Source organism: Furipterus horrens, unplaced genomic scaffold, assembly GCF_987537825.1.
Source record: "Furipterus horrens unplaced genomic scaffold, mFurHor1.1.pri manual_scaffold_2, whole genome shotgun sequence".
Lineage (NCBI taxonomy): Eukaryota > Metazoa > Chordata > Mammalia > Chiroptera > Furipteridae > Furipterus > Furipterus horrens.
In genome coordinates, this window is record NW_028327172.1 from 70,588,601 (window position 1) to 70,607,763 (window position 19,163).

General features: G+C 35.7%; 1 protein-coding gene across 1 annotated transcript in view; it reads left to right on the plus strand.

The window, feature by feature from the left end:
- SESN3 (sestrin 3) overlaps positions 1 to 18,265 on the plus strand; it is a 67,440-nt gene extending 49,175 nt beyond the window's left edge. Inside the window, exons 5-10 of the mRNA XM_090267839.1 lie at positions 3,439 to 3,675; positions 4,275 to 4,449; positions 12,594 to 12,712; positions 13,531 to 13,721; positions 15,821 to 15,965; positions 17,630 to 18,265. Coding sequence (XP_090123965.1) covers positions 3,439 to 3,675; positions 4,275 to 4,449; positions 12,594 to 12,712; positions 13,531 to 13,721; positions 15,821 to 15,965; positions 17,630 to 17,716 — 954 coding nt within the window. The 3' untranslated portion in view covers positions 17,717 to 18,265. The remainder of the gene's footprint in view (positions 1 to 3,438; positions 3,676 to 4,274; positions 4,450 to 12,593; positions 12,713 to 13,530; positions 13,722 to 15,820; positions 15,966 to 17,629) is intronic.
- The last annotated feature ends 898 nt before the right edge of the window (positions 18,266 to 19,163 follow it).

Below are 19,163 nucleotides of genomic sequence, written 5' to 3' on the forward strand. Positions count from 1 at the left end.
ATTTTAAGCTTTTCAAAAAATGATTTTACAAATAAAAATAATTTGTGAGCTGGTGTGCAAATGCTTAAAGGCCTCTAGAAGCTAGAGCTCAGGCAAGAAACAGAGTTGTGATGGACTAAAGCACTTGCACTTCAAAAGGACTTCCGTCAGGCCTGCAGGGTGAGGTCGTTTTATAATATCCTTAATACTGTGCATGCAACCTGGTAACTAATAAATAGGAGCTGCCATCTAAGTTATTATATACAAGCCTTTGGTATTTAAAATCTCTCCTTCTAATGCATTGAGATGTCCTTTTTTAAAAATTCCTCTTCTTTTTAGTTATTTGCCCAATTAAACCAAACTTAGCTTTTGTCAATCTGTATATGCTCAGATTTTAATTCTCTATTTGGGGATCTATGAAGAACAGTGCTGTCCTGGCATTTATGTTTGGTTTGGTAATATGTTACTTAGATAAAGGAATTACTCATTACTTTTATGTCACATGTTAATTACTTTGTGTCAGGAACTTTGGTGGTTGTAAAAAGATAGCCACTGCCCTTGGACATGCTTGGAGTCTAGAGGAGAGACAGGGAGGTAATGGCAGTAATCACACAGCACACTGGTGTATGAGTAAAGAGAATGGGATCAGGCGGTCTCACAGAAGAGGTAACATTTGAGGTAGGTTGTAAAGAATAAGTGGGAGTTTTCAAGTAGAGGAGAACATTCCAGTCAGACAATAGAGTATGAAATATTATAATATGCTGGAAAAGTAGCAAATAGCTTCAGGTCACTAAAGTGAAGGAATGGTTATATAAGGCGGAGATAGGAAATGGAAAGAATTGGAATCATATTGTATGACCCAATGTATCTTGTGTTTCATCCTCAGAAAGTTGTGGTCTCCAGTGTTATGTTAAGTACCTAACAGGGTACACAAGGCAGTCCTTAAACATGTTAGAAAATGTGTGTGTGTATTCTTATGTCATTCTTCTATATTTTTTGTTTCATAATATTAGTATTATAGTGCATGTATATAACTAGTCTATAAAAAATTCTATAAGTATATATTAATTTATAAATAAAGGGGATGGGCCCCCAATTGTTACTGTCAGAAATACATGTGCTCAGACGAGCTTAGCGATTGCTATGATAAAGAATCAAGAGTCATTAAAGGTTTTGAACTGAGTTTTAATATGAGCATATTTGTTGATACAGAAGATAAATTACATATGATGCAGACTGGAAGCAGGGAAGGCAGTCATAAAACAGTTGCAGTAATCCATCTACCCTGAGAGGTGATTTAAAAAAAAAAAAAAACAAACCATAGGGAGATAAAGAGGCAGGATCAGACTGTAATGTAATCATTCTGCATAAGAATAAGCAGGACTTGGTGACTGCTAGAGAAAAGGGGTGGGCAGGAGAATTATTTTAAGGGTTCTACCTTCCTGACTGGGCAGAAGGCAATGCCATGAGCAGGAGATCATACACAGGCCTGAGAACAGAAGGCTCTGACAGCCATACAGTGATGCCCCCAGTTCCTGGAGAAACTACAGGTCTGTAGCTCAAGATAAAGGATAAGAGTAGAAATAAAATTGAATAGTTATTTATAGATAAACAAAGGTAAGGTTGAAGGAATAAATGATCCATCTAGGGAGAAATTGTATAAGAAAAGATCATGGATAGAACAGAGCAAGCCAGCATTATGGAGGCAGGTAGGGAGATGAAGAAAAATCCATTTCAGAGGAGAAAGGGTTCAAAAACAAAGTGAAATTGCTGAAGTCAGAGGAGATTGATTTCAAGAAGGAAATGAGGAAAATATAAATTCTGCAGAGATCACATAGGGTAAGTACTAAAAAGAAATAGAGTGTAGCTTCAGGGTTTTTTAAAAGTAAAACAAGAAATAAATATGAGGTGAGAAATTTGAAATGGTGAATACTGGCTGTTTTTTTAGGTTTAATGATAATCCTAGAAAGACTGGCAAAAGCATTGTAAATTCTACCAATCCTTTTAGAAAGTTCTTTGGCAATAATATCAAGTCATAAAAATATTAATACCCTTTGCCCTAAAATTCCTTTGAGAAATTGTGTCTAAAATACGAACAAAGCTATAGCATGAAGATGCTATTTGTTGTAGCAAGTAAACAAAAAAAATTCAAAAGCAATTTGTATGTCTGACAGTAAAGGAATGGAGTAATAGTTCTCTGCACCCATTCCTGGACAATATAACCCATGCTTAATGTTAATATCAAACTGTGACCTTTGAGAAATGAACATGTCAAAAAATGAAGTTGGAAAAGCAGAAAAATACATGTACACTCTGATTATATAATTATGCTTATAACAGTAAAAGAAAATGTGTAAAAAGTTATATTAAGATGATTGATTTTTTTTTCCCTTTTCCCTGAACTTTTGGTAATAAATTGTGTGTGTGTGTGTGTGTGCGCGCGCACAGTTAAATAATGGAGAGTAAGATAAAAACAGGGTTTTGGTTTTGGTTTTGCCAAATGGAAGGCTTAGATTTAAAGGGAGCAGCAGGATGTGCACATGCACACACAGACACACACACGCTGACACACACACAGACACACACAGACACACACACACACACACACGCGCGCGCGCCAAGAAAGAGAGATGGACAGAGAGAGAAGAGAAACATGGATGGGAAAGAATCCCTAATGGGTTAATAGATGGAGTCTGCTTTTGGGAAAAATGAAAATGAAAGGATTGATGTTCCTTAATGGCTTCACTTGTGATTCCATCATTCTGCTGCAAATCAAGCCCAGTAGCATATGGAAAAGTGCTTTGAAATTTTTTGTTTTTATTCACATGTGAGATAGTATTCTGCACTTTCTATCATCTGCAGTAGGGTCTGTCTCCAACACAAAAGATACCTAAAAGTTAACAATATTGACTTAAGTGAATTGGATTTTTATGTGATTTTTTTTTAAGTAGTCTCTACCTTAAAATTTTAAAATGAATGGTTTTAATCTTTAAAACCCATTTTACATATAATGTTCTTGGATTCTGAAATATCTTATTAAAGAAATATGGAAAAGTGCTTTGGAAGCAGAAGTTCTATTACATATAGACTGCATATGAATTTAGAAAAAGCTGCAATAAAATTGTATTGCTAGGTTTGATAGTTGTAATATAATATTGTTTGACCAAAGCCATATCTTTAATATATGAAATTTTTTTTCCTTTTCATTGAATTTATTGGCTTTTCACTGGTCAAAAAAACTACAGGCTTCAGATGCACAACTGTACAGCACATCATCTATACACTATTGTGTGTTCACCACCCCAAGACAAGTCTCCTGAAACATTTTTGAAAGAAAGTTTTAAGTTTTATTACTGGGAAGGAGCACATATAAAATTTGGTAGATCTTCCATGCTGTCTGAAATTGCTTTGTAGCATTCTCTGATTTTCATTTTTACTCTGATTACTTTCTCATTTCAGAAACTTGTCAAAACTGGAGAAAATAATTGGTCTCTGCCCGAACTGGTACATGCTGTGGTCCTACTGGCACATTTTCATGCTTTGGCAAGCTTCGTTTTTGGTAGTGGCATCAATCCAGAGAGAGATCCAGAAATCTCCAATGGATTCAGGCTAATATCAGTCAACAATTTCTGCGTTTGTGACCTTGCTAATGACAACAACATAGAGAATGCATCTCTTACAGGCAACAACTTTGGGGTCAGTTTTCTTAACTCTCTTTACTGTTTTGCCTTTAAACTTCCTAACATTAAAAATATCTAGAGATAATTGTTCTCTGATTAAACAAGATATATATACTTGAAGTATTTTAGCATAATTTTTGTTACCATAATAATTTACATGAACCTGAAGTTCTGAATTGTCTTAAAGAGGCTTTTACAGCAGATAGATATGGTTACAAATCATAAAGACTAAAACAGGATAATACATCTTTGGTCTATAAGACACTGGAACAACCAACAGAGAATATATCTTAGGACAGCAAAATTTAAAAAATTTGAAGCTGCTTCATTAAAAAAAATAAACTATAATATAATTTAATATATACTAAATGCTAGAATTCCAGATTAAATACATCTATAATTATAAACTTCGTATATGTACAACTGATGCAAAAACATCATACTTCTGAAAGTGTTTGAATCTGTCTTATGATAGTCTGTGGAGTTGGTCGAAAACCCACTTAGGAATTTAATAACAGTGTTCATGTCACTGTACATAACAAGGTGACACTGGGAGGCAGAGATGTTTACTGAAATAATTGTTAATAACAGCAACATTATCTTACCTGGCTCCAGATCGTAGATTCTCTAAGTGAGCTTGAGGCCTTAATGGAAAGAATGAAAAGGCTTCAAGAAGAAAGGGAAGATGAAGACACATCTCAGGAAGAAATGACCACTCATTTTGAGAAGGAGAAGAAAGAAAGTCTTTTCGTTGTCTCTGGAGATATTTTTCATTCATTTCCTCATTCAGGTGACTTTTTTGCCACTTTTTAGTTGTTGTTGGAACCCTTGCAGACCACCTTCAGTATTTTCCGTGTGGATATGTAAAAATGATTCTGCTACCATGTTCCTTTTATTTCATTCCCCTTCTCTGTGTTCTAGATGACATACCCGATGCTATTGCTTTCTCTCTTTCATTGGTGCATCTTTGAATATATTTCAAATCCAATTGGGAGGAACTTCCAACTTTGTAGTTCATACTCTATTCTGGACAAAATGTTAGTCAAAGCAGACTGGTTCAATAGAAATATTTAATTCACCCTACTTTTGTGATTTTTTAAATAAGTGAAATCCTGTTTCAATATATACAATTAAAAAAAAAAATCTTTCCCCCTTTTGTGGGTGGAGAGTATAGCAGGACGGTTCTCACACTGCCACTTTTTCAGATTAGTGCTAAAAGTACATGGCACTCGCATTCGCATTTCTTTGGAGAAATCTTTGGAATTTTACAAAAATGCATTATTTGGGTCATTTTCTTTAATTTGGAGGAATGTATCCCATATTTAAAGCTAGGCTTCCTTACTATAGTTTTAAAAACATTTCTGTCAAATATTCTAAGAGACTTTGAAAGAGGAGGGAAGCTTTTCAATTATGACTGTTGAACATCACATAGACAAAGTTATTTAAAATAGCGCAGACTCAATAGAGAACTTATATCTTTCAAAGTTTTTAATATATGTAACATTTATTTATTTTTATTTTATGATTCTATTTCTGTTCTACTTATTTATTTTATTTTTTAGATTAAATTGTTGATAGATGTGTATTTATTGCCATCTTATTGTTCATATTTTTAAGTATATCTTATTGATTGTATTATTATAGTTATCCTAATTTTTCCCCCTTTGCCCCCCTTCACCTGGTACCCCGTCCCCTCCAGCAATCCCACCCCCCTTAGTTCATGTCCATGGATTGTGCATATAAGTTCTTTGGCTTTTCCATTTCCTTTACTATTCTTAATATTCCCCTGTCTATTTTGCACCTACCAATTATGCTTCTTAATCCCTGCACCATTTCCCCCATTCTTCCCCTTCCCTCTCCCAGCTGATGACCCTCCAAATGACCTCCATATCTATGATTCTGTTCCTGTTCTGGTTGTTTGCTTAGTTTTTGTTTGTTTGTTTGTTTAGATTTAGTTTGTGGTAGTGGTGAATTTGTTGCCTTTTTAATATTCATAGTTTTGATTTTCTTTTTATTTTTTCTTAAATAAGTCCCTTTAACATTTTGGGTAATGATGGCTTGATGATGATGTACTCCTTTAGCTTTAATTTGTCTGGGAAGCTCTTTATCTGCCCTTCCATTCCTAAGGATAGCTTTGCTGAATAGAGTAGTCTTGGTTGTAGGTCCTTGCTTTTCATCAGTTTAAAGACTTCTTGCCATCCCTTCTTGCCTGCAAAATTCCTTTTGAGAAATCAGTTAATAGTCTTATGGGTACTCCTTTGTAGGTAACTCTCTACTTTTCTCTTGCTTTCTTTCAAGATTCTATCTTTAACATTTGGCATTTTCATTATGATGCGTCTTGGTGTAGTCCTCTTTGGGTCCAACTTATTTGGGACTGTGTCCTTCCTGGACTTGTATGTTTATTTCCTTTGCCAAATTAGGGAATTTTTCTTTCATTATTTTTTCAACTAAGTTTTCAATTTCTTGCTCTTCCTCTTTTTCTTCTGGCATCCCTATGATTCAGATGTTGGCACATTTGGAGATGTCACAGGCTTCTTTTGCCCTCCTTGTTTTTTTGAATTCTTGTTTCTTCTTTCTGTTCTTGCTGAATGTTTATTTCTTCCTTATGTTCCAAATCATTGGTTTGAATCCCAGCTTCCTTCCCTTCACTGTTGGTTCCTTGTATATTTTTCTTTATTTCACTTTATGTAACCTTCATTTCTTCCTTTATTTTTTTGCCATACTCTGAGTTCTCTGAGCATCCTTATCACCAGTGTTTTGAATTCTGCATCTGATAGATTGCTTGTCTCCATTTTGTTTAGTTTTTTCTACAGTTTTGTTCTGTTCTTTCATTTGGGTCATGTTTCTTTGTATCCTCATTTGGGCAGTGTCCATGTTTGTTTTTATGCATTAGGTAAAGCTACTATGTCTCCCAGGATTGATAGAGTGGCCTAATGTAGTAGGTGCCCCTGTAGGGTCCAGTGGCAGAGCCTTTCCTATTACCCGAAATGGATACTCAAGGTGTTCCCACTGTGTGGACTGTGTATACCCTCCACTTACAGTTGAGTTTTTATTGCTCTTGGCACATCCAAGGTCCACCACTGCCTGCGTTTTGTTTGGGGTCACACAGCATTAGCTACAAAACGATATGTAGATGGCTGCCAGTTTTGCTAGGCTTGGAGGTGTCCAGGAGAAGCCAAGTTGTAAACCAAGGCCCTCTGCTGCTAGTGCTAGGCCTGGGACAACTTAGCAAGAGGTACAGAGCTCACTGAAGTCAGATTCTGCTTTTCTAAGAGAATTAAGGAAAATCTGAAGCCTGGGCCAAGAGAAGCCAATCTATGGAAAAGCCACTGGAAACAGCAAGGTGGGCCTGAGAGTTGGGTGGGGCAGGGCCTCAGGCAATCACTAGGCTGAGCCAAACAGTGTGGGCTAGATTGATGGAGTCTCAGATATGGCATCTGCCTGCCGGTACTGTGACTCTGTGAGGGGAGGACTCAGAAAAGGAACAATGGTCTCTGCCAGCACTTCTGTCTGGGATAAAGCTGCCTCTAGCTCTCACCTTGATGCTGGACAATTCAGTTCCTCCCCATATGTCTCTTAATTCCTTTCAATCTGCTGCCCTGGCCCTTGAGCTTAGAGGGAGTGAGTACAAGTAAATCTGTGCATTGGTCCTTTAGGAGGAACTGCCTGGGATTTTAGCAGTTTCTGTCTTTCACAGCCTCAATCTCCCCCGGTTTTACAGCCAGAAGTTTTGGGGCACTGGAACCCTGGGCTGGCAGGCCTGGTGTGGGGCTGTGACCCTTGCTCCTGAGATATCCCTCTCAATTTTTACCTGCCACTCATGAGTGTGAGACCAGCCTGTTTGCTACTCCACCCCTCCTACCAATCTTGATTAGGTTTCTTCTTTAATTCTGTAGTTGTAGGACTTCCATTCAGCTCAATTTCAGATGGTTCTGAATGAGTATTGTTCTGTAGTTTAGTTGTAATTTTGATGTGGTTGTGCAAGGATGCGAGCTGTGTTTACCTATGCCACCATCTTGACTAGCCATAACATTTACTTTTAAAATAGAGTTCCATTTTGGCTTAAAAGAGGGCTTCAAAATGACTGGTCTTAAGACTAATCAGTTTCATAAATTCTAAGAGTAATTGATTTGACCATAACTTGTTTGTTAACTTTAAACATAGCATCAGCCAATAGCTCTCAGAAGCTTTGCCAGGAAAAAGAACTTCTTTAATCATGTTCTGTGATGATCTTTTTTTAATTAAAGATTTTTATCTACAAAATTGAGTATATTAACTTAACAGTTTCTCAGAGCTTCTCAACAGTAGGAAATCCCCCCAAAATGAAACTTGGTGTTTCAGTTATTCATTTAATATTCATTCTACAAACATTTACTCAGTATCCCCTATAGTCTCAGCACTGTGATAAGTAGATATTCAACCTAAATGAGACATGGTTTCTGCTTTCTGGGAGCTATCATTGATAAATGGGAAAGGAATAAATAATTACAATGCATAATAGAAAGGGTGAGGTATATGCACCTAGAAGAGGATACTGAACCCAGTATTGGTGGCAGGGGGAGTGTGGACAGAAGCAGTTCCTAGAAGATGACTTTCTCCAACCATTTGGCTGTAAGCTAAGTTTAAGAATCTTCAGTTCAGGGGAGTCAGGCAGTGGCTGGGGGACTGGGGAATGGTGATAAACAGCATCTAAGTCAGAGCCGAGGCACAAAGGTAAGGAAACAACATGCTTGCTTCAGGGAAAAAAAAGGTTTTGTTGTTAGGACATAAATCATGAGGTAGGAAACGTGACGAGAAAGTGGTTAGATAGATGGGGTCTTATCATGCTGATCTGATCTTTCTAACGTATTGGACATGTAAGCTGCTACAGTTTGGACTTTTGGAGTCGAGATGTCTATAAAACATCTGGTCTGGAGATGTCTAGCACAGCGCCGCTCAGACTTCATTGTGCATGTGAGTCCCTGGCAAATCTGGCTGAAATGCAGGTTCTGATTCAGTCAGTCTGGGCAAGGCTCTGATCAGCCACATTTCTACCACAGCTCCAAGCGCTACTAAAGCTGCTGCTCTGCAAACCACTCTTGGACAGTAGCATCAAGATCAGGAGAGGACTTTCAGCTCAAGATAAAGTTTTAGAAGTTATCTGCGTATAATTAGGGGTTAAAATTAAAAGAATTCATTATAAAAATCACCCAGGGAGGACTGCCCTGACTGGTGTAACTCAGTGGGTTGAGTGTTGTCTTACAAACTGAAAGGTCGCCACTTCGATTCCAGGTCAGGGCATGTGTCTGGGTTGCAGGGCAGGTCCACGATTGGAGGCATGCAAGAGGCAACTGATGGATGTTTCTCTTGTACATCGATGTTTCTCTCCCTCCTTTTCTCCCTCCCTTCCCCTCTCTAAAAACAAATAAATAAAATCTTTTAAAAAAAGATCTCCCTGGGAAAACAAATGGGACAAAGAAAGGTAATGAGCCTAGGGTGAACCTTCTAGGTAAATGATATTTTAAAATGTAAACATTTTTATTCAGGTTATTAATGTCTATTTGTTTTTAGACATTACTTTCTAAGCACTTCTCTAAGATCACTAAAGCTTAAAAGATACATATATATTTTATTTTTTAGGGTTTATTTTTAAAATACTGCAACTCTATACTGGGTCGCAGTCTCTCTACCTTCTTGGACCCTTCAGCAGGGACTGTTGCTTCTAAAGTGGATTTTTGATGAATAAGTCCTAGAACCCAGCCAAAAGCTTTGTTCTAATTTTAACAGAAGAGGCCATATCATTTATAAATTATTCAAGGAAATAAATCATTTCATTATTTACTCTTAAACATTTCCAGTAGTAAATTTGCTTTTAACACAAAGGTAACAAGAAAAATGACTCTGTACAGTGGCTAATTGAGTCATTTTTACAAATTTACCATGTTTTAAATTGGACATAGAAATTTATTTTTTCCTATAAAAAGAACTTTTTGGTTTGACCAGTTGATAAAGGATTCTAGATTCCATGTAGAGATTCCAAAAATAGTTTTTCAAGTCTTTTGAAGAAAATATTTAAAGTGTTATACAGGGGAGGTATTCCATAGCTTGGTAACAGAGTTAACTAACTTTTATGGTTTTGTTTTGTTTTTCTTAGAAAGGTGTTTCATTAGTGTAAGATAATGTTTTTTTGTATTTTGTTAATAGTTACTTCTTAGGGGCAGAAGAATGCAGACAGAGTGCAAAATACTATTTCCTTTGAGTTCAGACTTTGAAATATTTGTTTAGGTAGAATTAAAATGAGAGCTTTAGATTTGTTATCAGACTACTACTTTTAATTTTTTTTTAACTTTAACTTCTTAAGATAAAGTTACGAAAAAGATATGATGGTTTGAGAGACCTTTATATATTTCTTTTGTTAGACAAAATTGTCTAGAAAACAGGTCTCTACTGACGCCTAATTTAAAAATGAATTACTGGATAATATTTGTAGGATAAATTTTTATCTTATTTGGTTGTTTACTCTTTATAGTTTATTTAAAGGTGTTTAAAAGTCATATGACAGCATGAAAATGTTATATGAGCAAAACAAAAACTAACATCAAAGTTAAAGGAACCAGCTAATAGTCAACTCCAGTATTGATGTTTGGGAAATGAAACCACCAGGTTTCTACAGTGTAGGGGGAAAGATCACTTTAAGAGAGAAACTGTTTTACAGAGTTTTGTTATCATTCACTGTTCTTGGTTTAATTTTACTTTGCACTCCACAAAACTTCTAGCTTTCATAGCAGCCTCAGCAATTAAATTTTACATTTTTTGCTTCACTTCCATTGATTATTATGTAATGGACTAAATTAAACAAAGCACAGCCTCATTGATAAATGTTAAGAGATAATGCATTGAAAATGCCATTTATAGTATTTCTATGTACCCCAAATAGAAAGCTGGAGTGCAGGGAGATAACAGTGGTTGAGGGACAGGCTAGGGAAAGCCTGAGGGAAAGCCTGAACTCTTTAGAGAGCTGAAAGTCACTTCAAAGTTTCAGATCAATTTCTGTAGTTTAATGTTTACAAGTTTTCCACATTATCTTAAACTAATCCACATTGTCAGTATTGACAATGGTATTAGTAACTTATATCTAGGGTATTTTTTTAAGATTTCATTTTTTAAAGATTGTATTTATTTATTTTTAGAGAGAGCAAAGTAGGGAGAAAAAGAGGGAGAGAAACATCAGTGTGTGAGAGCTACACACACCCCCAGCTGGAAACCTGGCCCGCAACCCAGGCATGTGCCCTGATCAGAAATCGAACCAGCAATCCTTCATTTTGCAGGCTGGCACTCAATCGGCAGAGATGCAAGATGTGCTAGTCCCACACCCATGGGTGGCAGATGAAAATCAGGAGGGATATCTTGGCTACAGCGGTCTCTCCTGAGGTGTACGGGGTGCCAGCCCCACACCAGGGCCCACAGTCCAGGGTTCCAGGGCCAGGAAGGGAAGTCCTCATAGCTTCTGACTATAAAAACCAGCAGGAAAACAACAACAACAACAACAAACAGAACAAAACTCCAGAAAAAGAACTAGACAAAATGGAGATAAGCTATCTACAGATGCAGATTTTAAAACACTGGTAATAAGGATGCTTAATGAACTTAGTGAGAACCTCAACAACATAAAAAAGGACCACTCAGAAATGAAGTATAATTTACAGGGGACCAACAGTACAGTAGATGAAGCTAAGAATCAAATTAGAGATTTGGAACATAAGGAAGTAAAAAAACACCCAATCAGGACAGCAAAAATAAAATAAAATAAGGATAGCGTAAGGAGCCTCTGGGACAACTTCAGACACTGGCCGTGTAGCTCAGTTAGTTGGAGCGTCATTCCATGCACGAAAAGATTGCCATTTAGATTCCTGGTCAGGGCACATGCATAGGTTGCGAGTTTGATCCCCAGTTGGGGTGCATGAGGGAGGCTACTGATCAGTGTTTCTTGCATCAGTGTTTCTCTCTTTCTTGCTTTCTCTCTCTCTAAAAATCAATGGAAACATGTCCTCAAGTGAGGATTTTAAAAAATCAATTTATCATCTATATCTGAATTGAAGTTCCTAAATAAGAATCAGCCTGCCCATAGAAGTTAGGTTAAATTTTTTTTAAATAGAAAAAATTAATGTGCATTGGGTTTTTACAATTTCTCAGTGGTAAAATTTTAATATCAAGTATGCAGAAGTTAGCTGTGTTAACATATTATTGTAGTCTTCCTATCTTCCTTAATGCCACTTTGGTAGGATTCCATTCATCATCTCATTAGCATGTTGTTCATTCTGTATGTTTTGTACCTTTTATTTTCATGTGCACAGAAAAGGCACATATCCCAGGTGTAAAACTCAGTGAGTTTTCAGAAACAGACCTACCTTGTTTAACTAGCAGCAAGTCAACTAAGAATAGTAGTGGCTCCCAAACGTCCATTGCCTTCCCTGTTGTGTTTCTTTCCCAGTGCTTCTCTTAGTAAACTAAAAACGAGCTAATTTTCCCTGTGAATACATCCAGGTGAAACACCATCTAATTTTAACAAAATCTGTCTTAACATTCAACTCATTAACGTGATCTTTACCTTCATCTCTTCTCTTTTTCCACATCTTTATCCCCAGAGAGATCAAAGCTTAAGCTCAAGGCCTGTGCTATCTGCCTTTTCTCAGTGAGCCACTATATTTTAGGTTATTGCAATTTAGTCAGTTTTTTGACTAACTATAGTTAAATGTTAAGATGGCCAGTACTTGGTAATGATGTTATATTCAAAATTTCAGCAGTAGATATTTTATATGAATTGAAGCCAGGTAATGCATATTGTCACTTTGGACATCCATGGAAGAGCTAAAAAAATGGAGGAAAATGGATCTGTTTTACTGTTCTAACTTTGTACAGTTTCCTTAACACTAGATTGTTTACTATTGTTCTTAGATTTTGAGGATGACATGATTATAACATCTGATGTCTCCCGGTATATTGAAGACCCTAGTTTTGGATATGAAGACTTTGCCAGACGAGGAGAAGAACATTTGCCAACATTCCGAGCTCAGGTATGAGATGCCTTTATTTCAGAGAAACTAGAAAATAAATACTTTTATTTCAATTGCGAAATGTTGAAATATAAATAGGTTGGCTTCTAAAGAAATGAGTGGGTTATTTTGATAGAGTCTGTAAATATTTTTATTTAATCTAGTTTTCAGCCTAGTCTAATTTGATGCATTATTATTTCAACATTTTCCTCCCTTAGAAGGCAAAAGAAAACTTCTCTATTCAGTCACTTGCTTTATTACATTGTAGTTGAAAAATATTCCTATGACTTTGGGGGAAGAGCAAAGCAAGGAAGAAATCAAGTGATGTATCACATTTATAATAAAAAGACATTTTATAATAAGATCATAAACCCAGTAGCTAATGGCTTACAAGCTATTCCCTTTTCATTCTTAGAAAAATACAGTCACTATAATGATGTGATCCCTAAAGAGAGTGTAAATTTAAATCAACACAAACTCCTTTGCACCTGTTTCAGATGACCCACTAACTATCCATGTTACTGAATAGGTTTGATCACACAGGAATCGTCCAAGATCTTCTGGGGTCCTTCCAGATTAGGGTGTAGTTTACATAGTATTGTACTTGACCACAGGAAGCAGCCAGTCTGTTACCGACATGCTGAACCTTGGACCCCACTGAGAAAACAACATGGCTCTCCAGTCTACAAACTGATGTGAAGGCTTCTTAGTAAAGCTACTGACTTAGAAATAAATTTGAAATATCTTCACTTACTTAAGTAGTTATAGTTAGTAAAAAACTAGAGTTTATTTAAAGGATGAATGCCCATTTTGTAATTATATAGATTTTATTCTTTTAGGACTATACCTGGGAAAATCATGGGTTCTCCCTGGTGAACAGACTTTATTCTGACATTGGACATCTTCTTGATGAAAAGTTTCGCATGGTCTACAGTCTCACCTATAACACTATGGCCACCCACGAGGATGTTGACACAACCATGCTGCACAGAGCTTTATTTAACTATGTTCACTGTATGTTTGGAATCAGGTATGTTCATTGTGGAGATGGTTTTATACATTTCTAAAGGAAAATTCTGACATGAGTCTTACTTTTATCCTGTTTAGGAGTATAGTTCTGGAGAGAAAATATTACATGTAGATTTCTGATTTTAAAAAATAATTTCATTGTATAGAAAAGCATTTTTCTATGGTTATCTATTGTAATCTTAACATGCTACATATAAATATAGTCATAACAATTTACTAATGAGAGGAAAAAATATCAGGAATCACTGGAGATAGGATAAAATCAGACTCCGTTTGAGAATCCTTCCTGGAAGAATTAGGAGTTAAAAACCATATGTTGTATTTCTTTAGGTCATTTTAATAAATGCTGGTCAATTAGTTTTGAAGGAATGGTAATCAGGGTATAAATAAAACTAGCATAGATTCTGCCCTCATAAAGCTTGTGTAAGTTCACGTAAAAACCCTGGAACAAAACTATCATTGAGTGTAAATTAATAGCCTCTAAATTTTAAAAATTAGCATTCAGTGGAGAGAGGTGAAAGAGGCTATAAGGGAGATAAATGGTAATGGGAAAAAAATACAACAAAACTAAAAATTAGCATTGAGAGGACTGTGAATGAATGAGATTGGTCTAATCAGGAAAACTTTTCTTTCTCTCTTTTTTTTTTTTTGAGAATGTGCCTTTTTGAGCTGGTTTTTGAAAACTTTTATGGAGATACATTTGCAGAAAGAGAAAGTCTCCAGCTATGAATGCATTCACTTTGTACAATACCCTTTCTAACTAGTCTCAGAAAGCCTTTGTGAAGTAGAATTAGAATTTAATTTGTTAAGCAAAGTAGTTTTATAATTTAAACTAAGAAAAAGCAAATTTCCTGAAATATCAACATTCTACCTAAAAGACACTATTATGATGGTAAATAATAACTGCTATTTACCCATTTACCATCCTAGACAATAAGTTATCACAGAATCATCGCATACCTACCTAAGAAAAATAAACACCAATAGAATTTAATTCAGTTGTGATAAATGTTTATTATATTCATGATGATAAATCACAAATGTTATGCTGACTATATTTGCCTATGGGATGCTACCATATAAAACGCTCCAGATACTGTGTTTTAACTTTGTTATGTTTGGGTTAAAAATTAACTGAAAATATAGAAGAGAAATTTCACAAACCCCCACAATGGCATGTACCCTCCTATCTGCCTCTGTCTGTCTTCTGGCTCCTCTCTCACATTGTGGGTGAGCTGCCATTGCCGCTATGCACTTCAGCACGAAGTCCCCGTCTTCTCTCATCTTCTAAAATACCTTATTCTAGCAATCTCCCTTTTCTGTGTGATTACCTTTACTCTCTTTATTGGATCTTTCCCACTAGTATATAAACTTGTTATTTCTCTCATCTTTAATTTTTTTTCCCTTCATTCTGTTTTTCCCTCTGACTTTTGCCTCATTTTTCTGCTTCTATGCAGAGCAAATGTCTTTGAAAAAATTTTGTATATTTGCTGTCACCATTTTCTCATCTCTCATTCTCTCTTGAGCCTGCTTCTGGATCAGGCTTTTACTCTAACCTCGCTAACAGAATTGGTCTCATTGAGGCTGCTGTGACCTCTGTATACCTAATGCCCGTGGTCAGTTTCCAGTTTTCATCTTATTTGAGTCAGCAGCCGTGGACATGGTTCATTACTCCTTTCTTGAAACACTTGACTCCCCCTTAGGGCTTTCTACTAGCTCCTTCAGGTATTTCTCAAATGTCAGCCTCTCAGAGAAGCCTTCCAGCCTTCCCAGTCTAAAAATCACAGCTCCTCTCCTCCTAGCCACCAGTTTCATGTTATCACCATAGCATTTACCACCATCTGACATACTATGCTCGTCCTTTTAACTTTACTTTTTTTCTTCAGTAGAATTTAAATTCCATGACACCAGGGATTTTTTTGTCTGTTTTGTACATGGAAAGTACATGAGACATAATCGGCATTCAGTAAATATTTTTAGATGAATTAATTAATGAGTTTTTGGTGTTTTAATTCCTAGACAATAAATGTCTCTGGTACAACTTGAGAAGTCAGAAATTTTGATTGTTTCATTATAAAGTTGCTGTCATATTGCTCACAGGTATGATGACTATGATTACGGAGAAGTTAATCAATTACTTGAACGAAGCCTGAAGGTTTACATTAAGACAGTGGCCTGTTACCCTGAGAGAACTACCAAGCGCATGTATGACAGCTACTGGCGTCAGTTCAAACACTCAGAAAAGGTGTGTTTCACAACTAAACAGTATACCATAGGTAGATTGTTCAGTATAAGAAGTAACGATTCTGAAAATTATGCACGAAAATATTAATAAATTAGTGCCATTAAAGAAATGGAAGTGGCATCATCTAGCCATCTTTTTAAAAAATGTTTTTAAGTTGAGGTTTATTGAATACTAACTAAATTTTGATTGTGTGTTTTGTCTAATGTGGTGTATAAAGTAAAAGTTTAGCACTGGCTTTAAAGGACTCATGGACGGACAACAGTGTGGTGATTGCTGGGGGAGGTGGGTATAAGGGAACTAAATGGTAATAGGGAAAAAAGAAAAAGAAAAAAAGAAAATTTGAATCTGAATGTTAATATTTTAAAGTACTTTTGAAAAATTTTCTATCATTCTAACAATTAATAAAAATCAAACCTAGTGGGATGTTGTGTTAATGTAATTAATTGTGTCTAGGCTTAGAGGGCCTATTCATTTAGAGACTTTTTTAACTGTAGCCTTTAGAGTTAACTTATTAAAACAATAGTTCCTCACTCTAATTTGGTAACTTAGTATTTTGAAAATATAATGCAGGACCTTTGAGTCAAATATATTATTATATAAAAATATTTCTTTGAATATAAGGGAATCATTATTTAAGAAATGATAAATATTAAGGATCTTTATTAACTTTATAAGAACTGGCCTTAAACCCAAGGTCTGTTGACCTTTAATTCCAAGAATCTTCCATTTATTCCACTGTTTTCCAGCTTGAGAGTAAAAAATCTTTTTAGGGTCCTATTATTCACTACATAACTATATGACTTTGACAGAGAATGTTTTGGCCTCAATACCTAACAGATTTTTTTGAAGTCTTAGAGCCAGTACACACTCAATAAATACCCATTTTATCCCAGCATCTCTCCTTGATGAATCTTTATGGCCTGTTTATATGTTTGCAGTAGACTTTCTTCCTTTACTAGGTTTTATCTAGGAATTCTCTTCATTTATCAAGAGAATATATTTAACAACATACCAACCTATTTACCAAAATAATTGAAATATAGTATCACATTTTGTAATACATTTTGAGAATACATGAGTATTCATTTTAACCTATCAGCTGAGAAATAGTATCCCCCAGAAAGTTAAGTGCTTATTCACAGCTATTTTTAAAAGGCTCTAGGAAAGCTACACATATCTAATATGAGCACCAGACACTTAATTATAAATTGCTGAAAGCTTCAAATGTTCATGTTAGTATCCTTTCAATGAAATACTAAAAAATGTGTTTAAAAGTTTTCCAAGGAATAAGTGTAGGCTATAAGAAATGCAAGGCTGGAAGAAAATATTAATATAAATTTTAGAAAAGTTGTGATGTATAAAAATTTGTTTCATTTTATAACCCAAAAGATTGATCGGCTTTACGTACATATATTCTAACAAAATTACTGGAATTGTTTAGACTTTCGGGGGTTATCTTTAGCGCTTACAAGAGCTGTTTTTTATAAGAAGTTTTTCTCTGAGTATTCTATCATGTATATGCATAACTACGTCCAGGGGTGTGTGTTTGGGCATGTGTCTACATACAGAAGAAAAACCTTTGTGAACGTCTGCTGTAGGAAGAAAATTTAAAGTTTTTCAGGCGTTTATAATGGTCACTAAATTGATAACATTTTCATTTCTAGGTTCACGTCAACTTACTTTTAATGGAAGCGCGGATGCAGGCTGAGCTTCTGTATGCTCTTCGTGCCATCACTCGGCATTTGACCTGAAGCATCATCCAGGGAAAATGTCATATATGTGTAAAGACCCTTTCACATAAGATATACTTCAGGAGCTGTTTGTGATGTAGCATCAAAAATTATTCAATTCTCTGTGTCAAAGTTTAGCCGTTTTTGGGGGGGCGGCTGTAATGTGCAATGACGTGTTTTCTTTTTCTTGATGCTTAATATTTCTAACAATTGCAAAAATAATACTGAGGAGCACTACTTTGCATTGTTTATAGTTGGATTTTTGGAAACTGACCGTAAATCATGAACCTGGTTTGTTAATGCTTAACTTCAGCGCCTTGGGGTTTGTGTGTATGTGTATTCCCTCTCCCCCTTTATTTTGTTAAATAAGGAAAAGCGCTTACAATCTGCTAAGTTATTGTTGATTCAGATATTGGAACTCAGCAAAGAATAACCTCCTCTGGCCATTCTCAACTTTTCATGTTGTGTCCTAAATCTGGTAGAGGAAAAAAAGCATGCGCTGTTGAACTAAGCTGCTCACAGGACACATACCTGTGTCCCCAGGAGATTATTTGTCAGGCACTGTTTGGGTTTTTTTTTGTTTTTTTTTTTTTCCATTTGTTTCTGTTTTTTTTACTGCTATTGGCGATAACGTGAAATGTGATACAGCCATTGTCCGTGATTTAATGTGAAATTAATCATGATGAATTCTATAGCATGCTACTGAAATGCCAAATTCAGCTATTTTCCCTTCTGAAACAGAAGTTTCGGTTTTCCATATCAGATGTAGATATTAAAAGTGGAATTATGCACAGTCCTTTCCATCACTGACAGTAACCCTCAGTCATCTTAGATAACCAGCGCTCACAGTGCTGCTTACAGTTCGTTCAGTCGGCACATAGAAACTTGTACCCACACGAGGCTGACCAAAAATGTTCTTTGCACATTTTTCTTTTCTCATAGTGTTTTCTATATTGCAGTAAGCAGAAGGTTAATGTACCTATATTTTTTCCTGTTACACTGTTAGAACTTATTTTCCATGACTTTTCTTATAATAGGTTAAACAGTTTATTATTCAAAGGTAAAAATTGTGTTTCTATGCATTAATGTGAATGAACAACAACAACAAAAAGTGCAATATGTTAAAAAATATATATACACAACTAAACTTTCCCCCATTAGTCACTGCGGAAGTGTCCTTTAAAACAGAGCCATAAAGAAATTTGGTTCAGATTTCTTTATTGCACAAGGCTTTTTGCCTTACTGGGGTTGAACAATGTTCCTTTCATAATGCCAAAGCTTCCCCTTCCCCAGAAAAATCTCTTTGGACGACTGGTTAAAAAAGATTATCACATTTTAGGGGAGGAATATAAGCATCCAAAAAGTCACATTTTTGCATTGGTTTATGTTGCTTGATTAGACTATCTTCACAGAGCACAACATTATGTGTTTATAGCTTTAATTTGTCTTATGTTAATGAACCAGTGAA